Source organism: Teleopsis dalmanni, chromosome 2 (assembly GCF_002237135.1).
Source record: "Teleopsis dalmanni isolate 2A chromosome 2, ASM223713v2, whole genome shotgun sequence".
In the NCBI taxonomy this organism is placed as follows: domain Eukaryota; kingdom Metazoa; phylum Arthropoda; class Insecta; order Diptera; family Diopsidae; genus Teleopsis; species Teleopsis dalmanni.
In genome coordinates, this window is record NC_051847.1 from 231,177,356 (window position 1) to 231,195,594 (window position 18,239).

The window sequence follows — 18,239 nt, forward strand, 5'->3', positions numbered from 1 at the left end:
TTATTTCTTTCAATATTTTTTGAATTTTTTATTGAATACATTTTTTCATTTAAATTTTAAATTAAATTTTATCGAAAACAAAATCTTTTTATTGAGATTTCAAACTTAATTGGTGGTCGCCTTTGATGCATAGTGAAAACAATTTAACAAAATTTTACAATACACATATTAATAAAAAATTTAATAAAACAGCTATTTATCTCTGATATTACATTAAGTTTTCGATTATATTTTCATACTGATAATTTATTAATTAGTTAAAAATGATTGACTTTATTTTATTATTTTTATCATTGATATATATGTATATATGTAAAGTTATCATGATAAAAAAAATGCTTCCAACTTTGTTAAAAAATATCAAAAGCAGGCTATGCAATTTATTTTTTTCTTAATAACTAAGTTCAGCTTTTTCATACTGTAATAGTTAAAAGGTTTAAAGCTCTAAGTAAATTCAGATAAAATAAATTTTGTTAATTAAAAATGCTGAAATCTATTAATTCCTCGAACCCTGGAGACATATACAATATATGTATATCACCTTATTTTGTTGGTTTAAAAATAAATAAGCTTCTGTAAAAATTTATGAGTGTTCTATGTATAAAATTTAGTATTTCATTTATTTAAACATGTGATTTATTTAAAAAATTATGAACATTTTGGCTGTTCTGGATTAAAATCATTATTAATTTTTATGTCGCGATTTTGCTGATTCTTGTCGATATTGGTTTAGTGTGCCTTGAATGCTTTTCACAATTAAATTGTTTTCAATTAAAATTATTATTAAAATAAGAAAATTTTTAAACTTTCAATGTATTATGTAGTTTGATTTATGTTAACTGTTTTGTTCTTTATTCCTTTGTTTGTATTGATTATGTGTACTTTTAGTGTATTTTGTTTTAAAATAACTTAAAATTCTGTTTCATATGTAAAATATTTGCTTTTGAAATGAAATCAAAATCCAAGCGAAATACTTTTCACAGAACGGACAAATTCAACTAAGAATATAAAATCCATGATTTTTCCGCACAAGTTTATGTATTTTGTCATATGCTCATTAAGAGGGGCACTGAAGTCACTATTAGCATATAACCAACGCATTTGCCAAAATCGAGCATCAGTGCTTTAGCTCTTGGACGTTTGTTTAATTGTCAGAACCAACCGTACGTTGATGTGTCATCCGTCTGCCCTCTCAACACTTAAGAGAATTGCGATAGAAATATTATTAAATTATTTGCTTTTATATTATTGACCGCTTTCTTCGCATTTCTATTACCTGTCCACAGTCTTTCCTATTACAAAAAAAAACAAATATTTTTATTTTCTTATATGATTTGTTTATCTTTTTGAGAGGAATGCCACACCACTCAACAGCATTTAAACAGTATTGGTTCCAATACAATAATTAACAAAACAATGAAAAATAATTTAAATAACATTTATAATAAAATTCGAAAAAAACTTTGAAATTCGAGTGAAACAATTTTTTACATCATATAAATATCTTCCAACTGATGACTACGTATTATTAATTGTTGAATATTTCGAAAATAAACTATAAAATATCAGTTGAACTTCTTGCCATTCAGATCGTTTTATTGAATTTGCGCGATTTAACTGCGATGATGTGTTTGTACCGCGAATTTCGACCGAAATGGTGTATACTTATCCGATTATTCAATTGATCGTACCAGCAATTACGAGTATTTATTTTAGTAAATATATTCAACTTGCTTCTGCACTCACCCACACAATTCAGACATCATTTTTCGAAGTGTTTAAGTGGATGCCATTTTTCAAAGTTTACAGAACAGATTCCTTCAGTTTTGTTTCCTTGTGTTTCATTGCAGTCAATTGCTTTGTTTTAAATTGAGTGTTTCAATATAAAATATAATACAAAGTTCCTTATGCTCTTTGTGTTATTGTTTCCCTACTCTTCCCCATTTTTCCACATCTGACCAAGTAAGACAATGTATTTGAATACATTGGCTTTGCTGGTGTAATCTTTGTTCAAAAAGATTTCATTGTGCGTCTTTAGGATTTTGAAAATATATTTGTCACCTTTTATTTTATTATTATAGTATAAATAAAAGCATAGCCATTTGTAAAGTGGCTACATGGTTGTCTATAAGTTTTAATATTGTGTATCTAAAACCTCTCCTAAGATATATTCTATTAAAATAAAAAATCATGTATTAGCTTTTGGAATAACAATTTTTGTTTTCAGAATTGTTTATATAGTTTAAACATTTATTATTCACTTAATATAAATACAACTGGCATTAATAAAAATTTAGGTAATTAGAAATATATTAAGAACTTGATTTATTAATGGATCTATTTGCAGAATCTTCAGAAAAGATTAACCACTTGCAATTGTCATTGTTTTCTCAATACAGATAATATTAATATGTAGTAATAAAATTTTTAATTTAAACATTTTCCTTAAATGTATAATTTATATACCACAACGTATGTTAGTCATATCCTTATATCATCCTTTCGATCTACTATGTGTAGATGAAATATATCTATTATATGATATATTTGTTATATTTCTGTCTACGAACAGCCTCTGTTAACACAAAGGCATATCCGTAATTTAAATAGCAGATTATAATGACCACAACGTAGTCATATCCTTATATCATCCTTTCAATCTACACTTAAATGAAATATAATATATAATATTTATAATAATATATAATATAACTGTTATATATCTGTCTATGGACAGCCTCTGTAAGCACAAAGGTATATCCATAATTTAAATACCAGAATATAATGACTCCAACTTAGTCATATCCTTATAGCATCCTATAAGGATGCACACAAAGTTTCATTTCTACAATGAAACACCTTTTGTATAAAAAACACTAAAGATTTCTTATATAAGAACTTTTTCATTTGTAAAGCAATATCATAGGATAAAGAAAGAGTTTCTATAAAGCAACCACCGTCAAAACAAAAAAGCATCGCCTAAACTTTGTCAACAATTATCGCAATTATTGAACAGCATAATTACTCCTCACTGAAAAGTTCGCACCTGCCCACGCTGACACGACCGCGTTTATCATTGACATTGCTGCGTTGGAGGTTCAGTTTTAGTTGTTTAGTATTTTTATTTTTTGTTTCTATGAGCTCTCATATGCAAATGAGTCTAATAAAATGAGCAAGATATACTCTTAGCTTCATAACACATTCTACGTTAGCATATATCACTGAATTTTAAAGACCTTTACTCATTATTCAATTATTTTACTCGATTGTGTTTCACCTGTATTCGCAACCTGTCTCCTCTTGTTAAAATATATTTGCTTCTCTTACAAACAATTTAAGAGCTTACTTTTGGGGCCTAAAGATATTTTGATTGAAAACAATTTCAAGGTAACCCAAGGCTGAAAAGATTTTTCCAGTTTCAATTCGATACGCTAATAACATAGACGGATTCCATTAAAGTTCCACCTGTTTGTTAAGCCAGGCCTTTCTGTTTACATTAAAATTAGTTAAAATCTTTCACTAACGCACACCTATAAGAATTATGTTTTAATTTTTCCTGTTCCATACCACGAACTGGATGTATTATTATACCTTCAACACTACTGTGAGTAATATTATTAAGCTCGTCAAGAAGTCTACCAATTTTTAAACCAATCGAAAGCAGTTTTGCACAAAAAATCTCATCAATAAAATTAAATCAACATCCAAAACACTTAATAAATAGTAAAAACTTCATTTCATTTTAAGGATACTAAAGTTTCAGTGAAATCGTAGCAAGCGAAGCCTTTATCATTAACACTAATTCTACTAAACGTTAATAACTTTGAAGAATCAAAAAGTACAAAGGACATTTCTATTATATTATAGTAATAATTAATGACCGTATTTCATGAATATGTACAAGAAACAATCGTGTCTTTTTAGTCGGTATAAAATAATTTTTTAACTTATATCTGTAAAATTGTTTTTAATATTGTATAGAAATTATATGTTTTAAAAATTTTTTCTTGACTTTTTAATATCATTGCTGTTCTCTTTAAAATCTTAAAATCACATTCATTTTTATTATTTAGAAGAATTTCGCATCGCTTGAGGTTGTGTTCGGTACCTCTTAAGATCACATAAAGAGCCAAACTACTTAACATTTTTAATTTTTTATCTATTAATAGAGATTGATGAAACATAAAATATTTTAGTGAACTAAATGAAATAGTTTTTATTATTATAATTATATTAAATATATCCTATTTTTTACTATTTACGTAAGGGCATTCCAGCTGGAATAGTCTTTTTCTTATATACAAAAATAGTTACGCTTAATATATACATACAACCTCATTTTCGAACTATTATTATACTATATTATATTATATTATATTATATTATATTATATTATATTATATTATATTATATTATATTATATTATATTATATTATATTATATTATATTTATTATATTTTATTATATATATATATTATATTATATTATATTATAATTATATAATATTATATATTATATTATATTTATTATATATATACTATATATTATATTATATTATATTATTAATTAATAATATTATATATATATTTTATTATATTATATATATATATTATATATATTATATTATATTATTATTATATTATATTATATATTATATTATATATATTATAATATTATTATATTATATTATATATTATTATATTATATTATATCATAGTACTATAGTGTTTATTATATTATATTACTATACATGTAATCATATTATATCACTAGATTTTTATTATATTATACTATATTTTTTATTATATTATATTTCTATATTTCTTATTATTTTATATTTCTTTATTTTTTATTTTATTATATTTTAATATTTTTTTTTATTATATTATATTATTTATTATATTATATTATGTCATAGTACTATAGTGTTTATTATATTATATTACTATACATGTTATCATATTATATCACTAGATTTTTATTATATTATACTATATTTTTTATTATATTATATTTCTATATTTCTTATTATTTTATATTTCTTTATTTTTTATTTTATTATATTTTAATATTTTTTTTTATTATATTATATTATTTATTATATTATATTATGTCATAGTACTATAGTGTTTATTATATTATATTACTATACATGTTATCATATTATATCACTAGATTTTTATTATATTATACTATATTTTTTATTATATTATATTTCTATATTTCTTATTATTTTATATTTCTATATTTTTTATTTTATTATATTTCAATATTTTTTATTATATTATATTGCTATATTTTTTATTATATTTTATTTTTATAGTTTTGAGCTATATTTTTTATATTATATTTATATATTAATATTATATTATATTATATTTTATTTATATATATTATATTTATATTATATTATATTTTATATTATATTATATTATATTATATTTATTATTATATTATATTATATTTTATTATATATTATTTTATATTATGAGTATATTATATTATATTATATTATATTATATTATATTATATTATATTATATTATATTATATTATATTATATTATACTATTATATATTATTTACATATATATTTTCATATATACTATTATATATTATTTACATATATATTTTCAAAATCAAAGCCAAAATCATATATTGAGTCATAAATACATATTCGTATAATATAATTAGTTTTGTTTATTTTTATGATCGGAAAAAGAGATACGCAAAATATTAGTTCTATCGCCTTTTCTTCCCAGAGAAAACACAAACTCTTATCGTAATTATTCTCCGTAGTTATTATTTTACAAACAAATAATCGTTTGTTTAAATTTTTACTAATAATGTGTCAAATTCTTTCATCAAAGCTATATACTCTTCATTAATCAAGGCATTTATTAAATTGTGTGTTTATTAATATTAATAAATGTGTACATATTTTTTGTAATATAATTTTTATATTTTGTATAATGAATGTCGTTACATGAAATGTAGAAATTAATTTGACATATTTTCATACTTTATTTACTAAAGTTAAGCCCTAAAATGCTTACAATATTTTTTATAAGAATTACATGTGTTAAAATATATCAGAGAAATGACTGAGCATTGTATAACAGAATAACTTTTCTATAAAACATAGAGTCAAATGTGAAAACAAAATCTTCAATGAACTGTAAATAGAAAGCACACTAATATAATGGCTAGCAACATTATGACAGTATATCACAGTTATGATAGCACCATCATTATTTCGATTTGCAAGTGTTTTAAGAAGAACCGAAGCAGTAGACGAAATAATAACAATAACTTATAGAAGAAGTTTCACACACTGAAAAACTAAATCTATCGATTTTTGTCTAACAGTGGAATTATATATATAAGTCTAAATAAGTTTTTAAATATTAATCATGATTGTGATTTAACATTTTTATACAAATAAAGGCATTTATTCTATTGTAATGGATAGGTAGGAAAAAAATATATGCACATTTACACTACGCTTTTTAAAAACTACTCCGGAGCCCCAACTTGAGCCCAATGTGCATTTGCTATTATTTTAATTTTTACGTTTTAAGATTAAGAAAAAAGTAATTATTCACACTTTCCATTTTTTATAAATGCTTACCCATTTAAAATAATATTTAAAGGGGACTTCATCAAAACCATGGTCATTATTAGATGACCCATAATTGTTGTTTAAAAATCTATTTTTATTATGTTTCCTAAATATTATATATTTCAGCTATATAGTAAAATCTGTTTTTAATCTAATATCCAATTTACATACACATAATGTATTAATAACAAACTTATTTTTACTATACGAAATGCAATTGAATAATTCACAGAAAGAGAGATTAAACAGACAGATAGACCAATTCTCTAGACCATGTTCTCTAACATCTTCTTCACAGTATTACAAACATTTGGATGAACTGATATTCTTTGTTCATAATGTTCCAAACGACACAAAAAAAAAAAAAATGGTACCAATAAGTTGAAGATGATTCGATCCGTTTTGCGTAATAAACAAATAACATTTTTACATTATCCGGTATATTTCAGTTAATCTGATGTTGCTATGTTGCTATATGAAAAATATAAATATGGGTAGTATGTTTTATAAGATAAAACAGATTCAAAAATAAAATTATAATGAATAAATTATATAAATATATTTTTATTTATTTTATATATTAAAAATGAAAAAAAGTTGAAATGATCAAAATCAAATTTTGTGTAAAAATCTACCACCGAAAATCCTTGACAGTGGCAAAGATACTACTTGGCAAAGCTGGCAAAAAAGCAGAACGATTGAACGATTCGTTATTGAAAACGTAAAGTAGAGACAAGGGCACTATATAAAGCATTCTTAAGATATTATGGGAACTACCGTGCATCTTTCAAACATTTACCTTGAACTATATCTACAGCAATCACAGTCTCAAAAACACCTTAATGGCGCATAAAGACTTTGTATATAAAAATGTCGTTTTCTTTGACTGTGTGAATTCATTTTTAAAATCAATGACACCTTTATTTATTTCCCACCTTGATGCTTTGCTCTGTAACAACGCCAAATCATTTCTGATATGAAAATCAACACAAATATTAAAATAACACAAGCAAAACCACAGCACAAGCACCCATGGAGACATGGAAATTGTGTAGGATTTGACATAAGTAATGAGGTTGCCGCCAATCGATTTAATATGCGAAGTATCTTGCGAACATGCTTGCAGCACAATGTACTACTCGAGGGCCCCGGTTCTTATTCTTCTAGCATATAATTGTATATATGGAATCATAGGCGATTGAAAATAATGGCAATTTAACTTGATTCTGTTCCATATTTCATGTTCATGCGTTCAATGCTGGAAAAAAGTTTGATTATCTTACCTCATCCAAAATTGCCATTATTGGAATATTTATCTACGCAATGTGGTTTTGTTTAAAAAATTGCTGCCAGATATCAAATGAAAAATTTCAAATGATTTTAAAGTTGCACAACATTTGAAAATTATTCTTCGAGCTTCACTGATTGTGAAATGCGCAATTCAGGAAATTTGCATGAACAGATTTGCATTTATTTAATAAATTTAATAAATTGATTATGTTTATAACTAAATGCAATTGAATCACATCAAACAAACGCAACACAAATCAAATGCACTTTAAAGGAATTCAATATTCAATCTCCAATAATTTTCAATTGACTTTTTATTTTTAGAACGTATATTTTAGAACGTAACCATTACATATATATGAGAAAAACGATTCCAAACCGTTTCTTATTATTTGTCTTCAGGATGTGATGCGTCCACTTTCACTTCATATAAATGTTAGATCCCGAATTGAACCGACAGAATTTCACCTCACATGTGCTTCCTAACTTCGACTAAAATTTTATTTTGATTCGATTGCATTACTTCAGTTCCGAGATTTCGAAAACCAATTTTCACAGTCAATCAAGCAATCAAGTATTTACATATTTTTTTTATTTGATTCTAGTAGAAAATGTATATACAGCCATAGTCAAAAGTATTTACACAACGAAAATTTTTGTACATATTGCATAAAAACATGTTTTTATTGTTGTTGTTGGACGTAAGTTGCAAAAAAATTTTTTGCTGTCACTTCATTTGAAAAAAATATAAGCAACTGCACTGATGCGTATTAGTTGTGAAAAGTATTTACACACATTTTTTTTGCGTCAAAAGTATTTACACAAAACATTAATTAGCATTTATTCTAGGATTTCCCTTAAGTAAGTGCAGTTGTTAGCTTTTGGCAAAAACTACACACATTTAGAGATTTCAAAATTTCAAAAATTATTCAAGAAAATGGTAAAAACCAAGAAATTATCAATTGAAATTCTATCTGAGGTTGGTACCTAATATAAGAGTGGGATGTCGGCGACGAACTTAGTAAAGTTATGCAAAATATTACATAAAACGGTGTAAAATCTAGTTAAAAATAAGAACATATGTGAAAATTTAAAAACTTTGAAAAGAACTGGGTGGAAACCTCCCATGAATCAAAGGGAATGCAGAAGATTATTAAAAGTAGTTGTAGAAAATCCTACAATAAGTCCTGTCAAAATAGCATCATTGGAATAGTTGATTGGCAAGATTATTAGTGATGCTACACTACATCGCAGGTTGAAAGATGCTAATATCAATACCTATGTGGTGCACAAAAGAGTCAATATTACTCTAACGACCATATCAAATATTCTCAAATTTGCTTTGAAGTATTTTAAGAAACCTATACAGTTTTGTTACAATGTGTTATGGACAGATGAGTCTGGATTTCAATTCAATGGTTCATTTGGTAAATTTGTTAAGCACTCCATGTACTTACGACAACGCCAAAAGAATAAAGCAGTGCAGTCACTCAATAGATTTGAAGGTGGCACGGTTTTGTTTTTAGAATATCTATCATACAATGCATTTGGAGATTTGGTACCGAAAAATGGCACCTTAAATTAGTCCGGTTATATTGGTATTTTAAATAACCATGTCTTAACGTCAGAAAATAGACCTTTTCCAAACCATAACTGGGTTCTACAATATGACAATGCACCATGTCATCAAGGATGTGGACTTAATCCAATTGTAAAAGAGTTAAATCCTACTTTTTTTTATAGCCTACACAGAGCCCTGGTCTTAATGTCATTGAATATGCATGAGACGTCATAAAACAGCAAAATACTATTGATAAAAATCCAAATTGTAGTGATAGCACATATAGCGAATATCGGTTCAAATTGATTCGCAACTTGATTGCATCAATTCCAGCTAGGTTGCGGGCAGTTATTGATGCCAAAGGTGGTGTGACCAAATATTAATTATATTAATTAAATAAAAATAAAAAGATTTTTAAAAAATTCATCAATTAAGAAAAAGAAAATGAAATTAACGTTTTGTGTAAATACTTTTGGCGCAAAAAATATATGTGTAAATACTTTTGACAACTAATAAGCATTAGTGCATTTGCTTATATTTTTGTCAAATGAACAGTTATCTTTCCAATTCTTTTTTATTTGGTTCTGCATAGAAAAAACTAAGTGACAACAAAAAATTTTTTTGCAACTTACGATCAACAACAACAATAAAACATGTTTTTATGCAATATGTACAAAAACTTTCGTTGTGTAAATACTTTTGACTATGGCTGTATAATAAATTTGCTGATAAAATACAATAAATTCGTCTTGCTTAGTATTTGTATTCGTCGTTTATTATTGTTTGATTTTTTTTGAATGTGGGAAGAAAAGCTTTTGGCATTGTTCCGATGTTTTGTCACTTTCATATCAATGAATTCCTGTTAACCTCGAATGAAGTGCATAAAATGAGGCTGCAACATAATAAAGATGAAGATGGAAACGATCATAATAAACATATGCAATGTCACGAAAGCAGTTACAGTGAAGTCAAGACTAAAATGAAACCGATCATACCGAAGATTATACAAGTGATGAAAATATCCGTTTCAATATCCGGTTCAAATTAGTTACATGAATGCTGAGTTTTTTGTACCGTTTCTTATTATGTTGTTATGATCAGAGTATATTGGAACAATATTTTACAAATGTGTGCAGCTCCTTGCTTACGCCGACGACATTGACATCATTGAGCGTAGCAAGCGTGATGTTACAGCTGTCTTTGCTGCTATCGAAAAGGAATCTGCAAGAATGGACTTAGCGGTGAATGAGGACAAAACGAAGTATATATCGGCTACTGGTAGAAATGTGCGTCGCTCCGAGCTAGTGACTGGCGACTATACTTTGAAATCTGTTAAGGATTTCATCTACCTTAGCACCATCGTAACGATCACCAAAGATATCAGCCTGCAGATCAGATGAAGAATCACCATTGCTAATAGGTGCTGTTATGGGCTCAGTAGTCAGTTGGGATGTAGAGCTCTCTCTCGACAAACGAAACTTATAGCACGCTCATTCTCCCTGTGCTTTTGTATGGCGCAAAAGCATGGAAGTTATCACTTGGTTCTCTACGAGTTGGCGACGACTACTGCATACGAATGAATCACGAGCTGTATGAGCTTTAGCACGACATTGTTATAATTCAACGAATTAACATCTAGCGGCTTTGCTGACTTGGCCATGTCGTGAGAATAGATGAAGATGCCTCAGCGAAAAGGTGTCTAAAGCAGTAGTTGGTGGAAAAAGACGTAGAGGTAGACCGTGTCTCCCGTGGAGTGTTCAACTTGAGGGAGTACTTACTGTACTTGATGTACGACACTGGAGGAGACGCGCACGCAGAAGAGGCACCTGGGGAGACATACTGCGTTAGGCCGAAACTCGGTAACGGTTTGTTATGGCCAAATTAGTAAGTATGATCAGAGTATATGCTTTAAAGTGACAGTAAAAGTCGTTTTATTACTTTAAGTCATTTTCATTTTCGTTCACTTAGCATTATTTCAGTTGTCAATTTACATTGAGTTGGAAACAATACACTTATTTCTAAGTTGTATATCTTAACTCTTTTTCGTCTCTTTGATTAATAACACGTTCTTTAAGTTGTCGTCAAAGGTCATACCAAGACAGTTTGCAGTATGTACATATGATATTTTGTCCACAGCACATTTACCTATAACTTCATTTACAGGCGATGATGTATATCAAAAGTATACAGCACAGTACCGTAGAGAATGAATGGTTTAAGAAATTAAATTTTGAAGAATCATTTTATTAATCCACATAGAAAATCATTCCAATTGTCGATAAAGTGAATTATTGTTAACAGCAATTTTCTAAATATAGCATCATCACAACAGATATCATCTGTTTCTTAACCTGTTTTCATCAAATATTTACTTACTTTTGGTTAATATAAATTGCAATTCATTTGTTGTGTTCTTATTCATGTTCTTATGATGTTCTAAAAATGTTTTTATTCAATGCCAGTAATTTATTATTCACATTACTTATTTATTTTAAATCTTTAGTGATGTTAATATGCATTTCTGCTCATTTTCGGTGCTGTTTTTGAGTAATTGTTCATGTGAGAAATAGTTCAAGTGAGTTATAGTTTAAATGAGATAAAGTCAGCACTATTTAATTTGATTTTTTTTCCATATATGTATATACTTAATAACATAGACTTGAAAAGGTTTATTTTGTAATTTATGTGATATATATACAGTGTGACATTTTTATATAAAAGTTAATTCGTTTGCTTTCACAAGCATGCGTTGTTAAATTCTTAAAATAAAGAAGTTTCTAATTATCATATTGCACATTTATCAGGACATTATTACTATTCAAAAATATTGAAGGAGTTTAATTTTGATTGCAATGATTTCTTAAAATATATATGTAACTTCCTGTTTTAAGCATAGTCTGTCATAATATCAACAAATTATTATTTAATTATTTTATTATATAATATAATAATAATTATAATATAATTATTATTATATTATTTTTAGTTAATAAATCTGACTAAATTAAAATAGATAAAAAAATTTTGAGAAATTAGAACGTGGCCATGGTGAATCAAGGTTTGTAAGGATCACTATAATTTATTCTACCAAAGAAATACTTGTTTTAATTGACATCAAGTTATATCTATATAACTATTCTATATTCTTATAAATATAAGCGTCTTACATTTCTGAGATTTCATGTACTGCCGTTTTCTGTCTTGAAAACTATGTAAGATGAATTATAAAAAGCATATGAAATTTTTAGCTCTTATTTCGCGATTCATTTCCATTTATTTATATATTCACATTTTAATTCGTTTTAATTTAAATGATCATAATTATCATTTTATTTAGAGTTGTTATATGGTCCGCAATTAGGACTGATTTTGCAAGACTTTAAATTCACGAACCTTTATGTTTATGAAACCACAATAGTAGAAATAAAATAATTTTAATAAACTTTAATTTTAAACATTTATTTATGCAGAAATTAATATTAATGTTTAAATTATGTTAATGTGGGCATACGCTTCTATAGGGTGCAAAGGAGGTAATATTCTAAAGGTTGTTTTTCTCACAACAGACATGCAGCCAGTGCAGATATTTGAAACATTGAAGGTTTTTCAGAAATTTTTTATTTTCGCTTCATGTTGGCAAATCAATAAGGAAAACTATAATAAAAATAGTTTGCATTGTCGATGTGGTTTGCCAGCTATATTTATTATAAACATTTTACTAATAATGCGATTTATTGACTTAAGTATGATATTCATTAAATTGATTAAATTGTGATTGTTTTCCTTAAAACAATATTTGAAGAAATTTCTTAACTTTTTGCTTTAAGGGTATTCAAAGGGACACCATTAAATTGAGATGGATGTCAACTACAATGATAATTTAAACCATTTGCCTAAAATGACCCACAACTAAAACGTCGAAGTTTGGATGTATCAGGACTGAGTAAAAAAAAACTTAGTGACCGAATTACACCATATGCCATCTCCAACTGTGAATCGCTGTTTAGATGGAAAAAAATCAAATCATTTTCGAAACTCATATTAGTAGGTGGTTGAAAAAGATCAAGCTCCACAAATGATAGAAAACCAAAATTAATAATAAAGAACGTAATGCTATGTGTTTGTAGATTAAAGCTGTTAGTTCACACATATTGGAAGACATTCAATAGATTCACATTTTCTACATGACATTGGACCGTCAAAGTTTTTTTTTATATCTGTATCACTCTGTAAATTTGGTAAAATTCATATCAAAAAAGAACTGTGTAAAGCACTAGAGACAGTTTTTTAAAGATAAAAAATCGCAATTCGTCAATAAGAAACTAATGCTTCTACCCGAAAACTTAACGATGGTCCAAAGTGTTTGGAAATATAAAGTCTTCAAAATAAAAAAATATTTCAAAGTGTGATTTAAAATAAAATATGAAAAATAATTTTTGCTTAGCCTAATATTTTTAGAGATATTTGTAACATTTGTAACATGGCATTTGTATTTACTGATTTATTTCACTAAATATGGCATTATGATGATATAAATATGGAACAGTAAATTTTATTTTAAATTTATAAGTTTTTTTTTATTTATTGAAATAATCATTGCAGTTTCATTCAAGATATATATTTACTTCATTAACTAATTCTACGAGCCCTGTTTTCATTATATAAAATTATTTGGCAATAAATGAGGGACTAGGTGTATAAAAACTCCTAAAAAGTTTAGTGTTTAAGGTATTTAAGGTTTCGCTGCCTGTTTGTTTGTTCACAAACATTTTATATATATTAATTTTTTATTTTACAACTTCAAACCTATTTATTTTTGCCTAATTCTTATCAAAAATAGTAAATTGTAATTCTTGGTATTGGTGAGAAGGTGTACGATATAATTTTAAATGCTAATGGTCATCAATAGAACATCACATAAAGTACTCGTAAATACATATTAATCTTAACCAAATAAGGCCTAACACCTTGTGCCCTTTTTTTCTAAATTTTTATATATTGTACAATCTGAAATGATGATTTAAATTTTTAATTGATTTCCATTCAACTTAGTTTACTTTTAAACAATAAATTTGAGCAATCTACGTATTCAAGGATTTGTCAACGAGACGCAAATTCGTTTAAAAATTTCTGCAAATTTAATATAAAAATTTCAACAAATTTTACGAACAAAAATTATGGCAAAGAACCAAAATATGCGACGAAATTGTTTTGCACAATTTATTGGAAAAACTGTATCGTAAAGTTTATCCGCATATAATATATAATCTTTATATCGTCATTATAAAAACATAAACCTACATTTGTTTTTAATGCTGTTTATTTATTAATTTATTTTTGCTTTATTTTTCTTTCATTTGTTTTCTTTTTACATTTTTAACAAATGAAAATTATGAGTTCGTTTAAAATTACGCCTTTTTGTGTTATATTATTAAAATTATAATATACTATAATATAGAATATTTTATGGTGGAAACATGTACAGTACAGTATAGTGTACAAAATTATAGTACTAAAATGTTTATTTTTTGACGAAAGTATATGCAAACTTATTAACTATAACTTACCTCTGTAATTTTCATGGTACGCTTTACAGTTTTACGAGTTACTTCAGTGGTCTCTTCCACGACATCACCATCCTCGTCGACAGTCTCAGTAACCATTTTTTCAGTTTCGCCTACAACCTCCTCTTTAAGCAACTCCTCGGTTTTCTCTGGATAAGTAATATTATTGGATACGTCCTGCTCTTCAGGAATGGAGCCTTCAACAATATCAGTGACTTCAGACATTTTGTAATTTTAGTTTATATATTAAAATATCTATTCGAAATATCAAAATGTACGAAAGAATTTTGTTGCTTATTATGCACTATACACTTCTTTTCGTGATTGAGCTGTGTATTTCAATTTTTAAACGATGTTGCATATGTTTTGAGTACTACACAAAACAAGTTCTATATTCCTAAAATAAACTCTTCGTTATATAAATAAAAATTTGTTATTTTCGACTTAACATTTATTTATTTTGCTTTAAAAAGAATATTTTTCTTTTATTTAATCGTTATTAGTTATATATTTAACGGCACGAAAAATTAAAAACTTTTATGATTATTAATTATTTCGATATAACACAATTTTTCACTTCTTGGTTTAATCCAAAATACCCATGCACAACTCGTCATATATATATTCAGGTTTTTCACAGTTGAATTAATTAGATACAAAATTTATCATAATCAAGTGGATGTATCGACTTTTCCGCAGATTATCGTTGAAAATATCAAATTAAAATGAGTTGTCCATTTCAATATTTCGGTTTTAAAAGAATGAAAACATTCAATATTTTATGGTTACTACTTGAGTAGATAATGAAGTGCGCGAAATTATTCCGGGCACAACGAGAACAATGAAATTATATTAATTAAAATTTTATTGTTCGCTTAATATCTGTTTATATAATATATCACACACACATATATCATGTATATATATGTATATAATATACGTATATATATAATACATGTATATATATATTATATATATATACATATATATATATTTAAAATACAATGAAATTAATACGAATAATTTATTATAAATCGATGGAATATGTAACACATGAAAAACAAATAAAATTGAAAATAAGATCAACAATAAACGAACTAATTGCACAAATTATTTAAATCAGTGCACAGACAGCAAACTTATGACTGTTCAAAAGATTTAACACTAAATTTTGTATTTCCTACTACAAAATGCCCCATCGGATGGGTTTTTCTTATAAACACATTCTCTTTAATATGAAAACATTATGTGGAGACAAAAGAGATGAATATAACTTTTAGTGTTTCCGGAGATTCTCCATCGAGCGCATACATTAGAAGAGAAAGGAAGACAACAAATATTGCTTCATTTCATAAACTTTATACATTTTCCATTTTTCATTATTTAGTGCTTTAAAAAATGATTTTTGTTTTTTCGTATATCGTGTCGACATACATTCATACACGTAAGGACAATATTTCCAAGAGGTTCCCGTGTCTTAGAGACATGCAACACATTTAAATGAAGTTGTGCATTTCATTTTCTGATATATTTAATCTACATTTCTGCAGCTGATAAAGCAAATACAGAAGAAGATTATGTTTTGAAAAGTTTCGAGATCAGTCTTTATTTGCATTATGAGTATATTTCTATTGAAGACAATATGGAGGAAATAACACAAAATTCAATCTGACCGGGCGGTATATTGAGGCCACACTAAGAATATACTTGGTGTTCCAAGTTGACTTGATTGTTCAGCATGTAATCCCAACATTTCTTCTTACCATGTGAGAGGATGCATAATTTTCAGAGTAGAACTTATTTGAATTAAAACTTAAGTATAGTTTAATGCTCAAAACTTTCCCATGAGGCGTAAAGGGTCACAATTAACATACGTATATATTTATTTAGGCAAATTACGGGTTTAAGTGTTTTATTTTCTTTTCAAATATATGATAAATATACATGTAATATACCGTTTATTAAATAAATGAGTACATATTCAGAATTAACGCAATTTTAAAAAATGTATTTAAAGAATATATTTAAATTTTCATTAGCGCTTTTTGTCTAATTACCAATTTGCACAATTGGGAACGTTTATAAAAAAAAGATATACCAGATATTCATTACCCTGTATTTGAAATATATGAAAGGCAAATGCGCCTCGCAAATCAAAACACTGAAAAACAAACGCACGAGGAAAATTCTAAAATTAATTTCTGCCAGAATATAAAACAATAAATATGTACTAAAAGAAAACATTCAGTTTTTTGAAAATTCAGCACTTTTCTTTCTTCCATTCTCTGTGTGCCGTGCACTCAGTTGATAGCGTCACAACAGCTATTGGATACGTACACTGAAATAAATTTGAAGTCTTTGTTTGAAGGCTGATAAAAGACTTTCAGTTAATGGCTTTGCGGCCAATTTAAATAATTAATTAATAATGAATAAGTAGAAAAGGCAGAAACAATGGACCGATGAACTCTCAATTTGCAGTTCAAAATACGTGAATAAAAAAACTACATTCGGATGTAATTCTACTTGCTGTCAATTTAAATCTTAATTCCCATAGCGAACACTTCATGGATTTTGCGCTTAATTTTATTATTTTAAATATGATCGAAATGAATTATAATATTATTTTTATTCAATAACTACTTAAAAAAATCAAACAGAATTTTGCTTAACACAATTATTTTTATGTGTATGTATATATTGATTCAAATTCGTTTAAGTGTTTTGTTATTAAATCCTAACCTCATCTTTATGACAAAAAATTCATGACTCTGAAATCAAATAAAAAATTCGAATTTACTTTTCATCGTACTCTAAAAAAAAGCCAATCAAGCATTGAAAACATTTTGTGAATAGACTAAAGTTAAATCAATCACCAACACTCGAACTTGCTCATTACATTTTCTTTAAAAAAAATTATGAAATAAAAACATTAATTAATATTATTGCAAACATATATATTTGTTCTTTATTTATTTTATAAATAAATTTGTATGTGTTCATTTCGGGTACTACGAGTATAATTCTCCCCATAAAATGGCGTCCACATGCCTAATAGCGGTTAATGCGAGCTCTAAAAACTATTATTCTCAATCCAATGTTTCGTTTCAACTTCTTCATTTCTTCATTTCTTCAGTTCCTATCCATTACTCACTAACCCAAGATGTAATGTCATCTGCAGTTGTTGGATTAATTTAATAACCAAGA

General features: G+C 26.5%; 1 protein-coding gene across 13 annotated transcripts in view; it reads right to left on the bottom strand.

Moving 5' to 3' along the window:
* Positions 1-16,217, bottom strand: part of LOC119679812 (tropomodulin) — a 49,394-nt gene extending 33,177 nt beyond the window's left edge. For 4 of the 13 annotated variants that reach the window (XR_005252428.1, XR_005252427.1, XR_005252429.1 and 1 more), the window contains exons 1-2: positions 16,134-16,217; positions 15,039-15,432 (exon numbers count right to left, since the gene is read on the bottom strand). Coding sequence is in view for 6 of the 13 variants with exons in the window: in XM_038092365.1 (XP_037948293.1) it covers positions 15,039-15,260 (222 nt within the window). In the remaining 7 variants the exon portion in view is untranslated. Of the gene's footprint in view, positions 1-1,491; positions 1,660-7,903; positions 8,074-15,038; positions 15,433-15,634; positions 15,791-16,133 lie in introns of those variants that run through there. The other 9 variants (XR_005252430.1, XM_038092368.1, XR_005252426.1 and 6 more) reach the window with 7 other exon arrangements.
* Between the last annotated feature and the right edge of the window lie 2,022 nt (positions 16,218-18,239).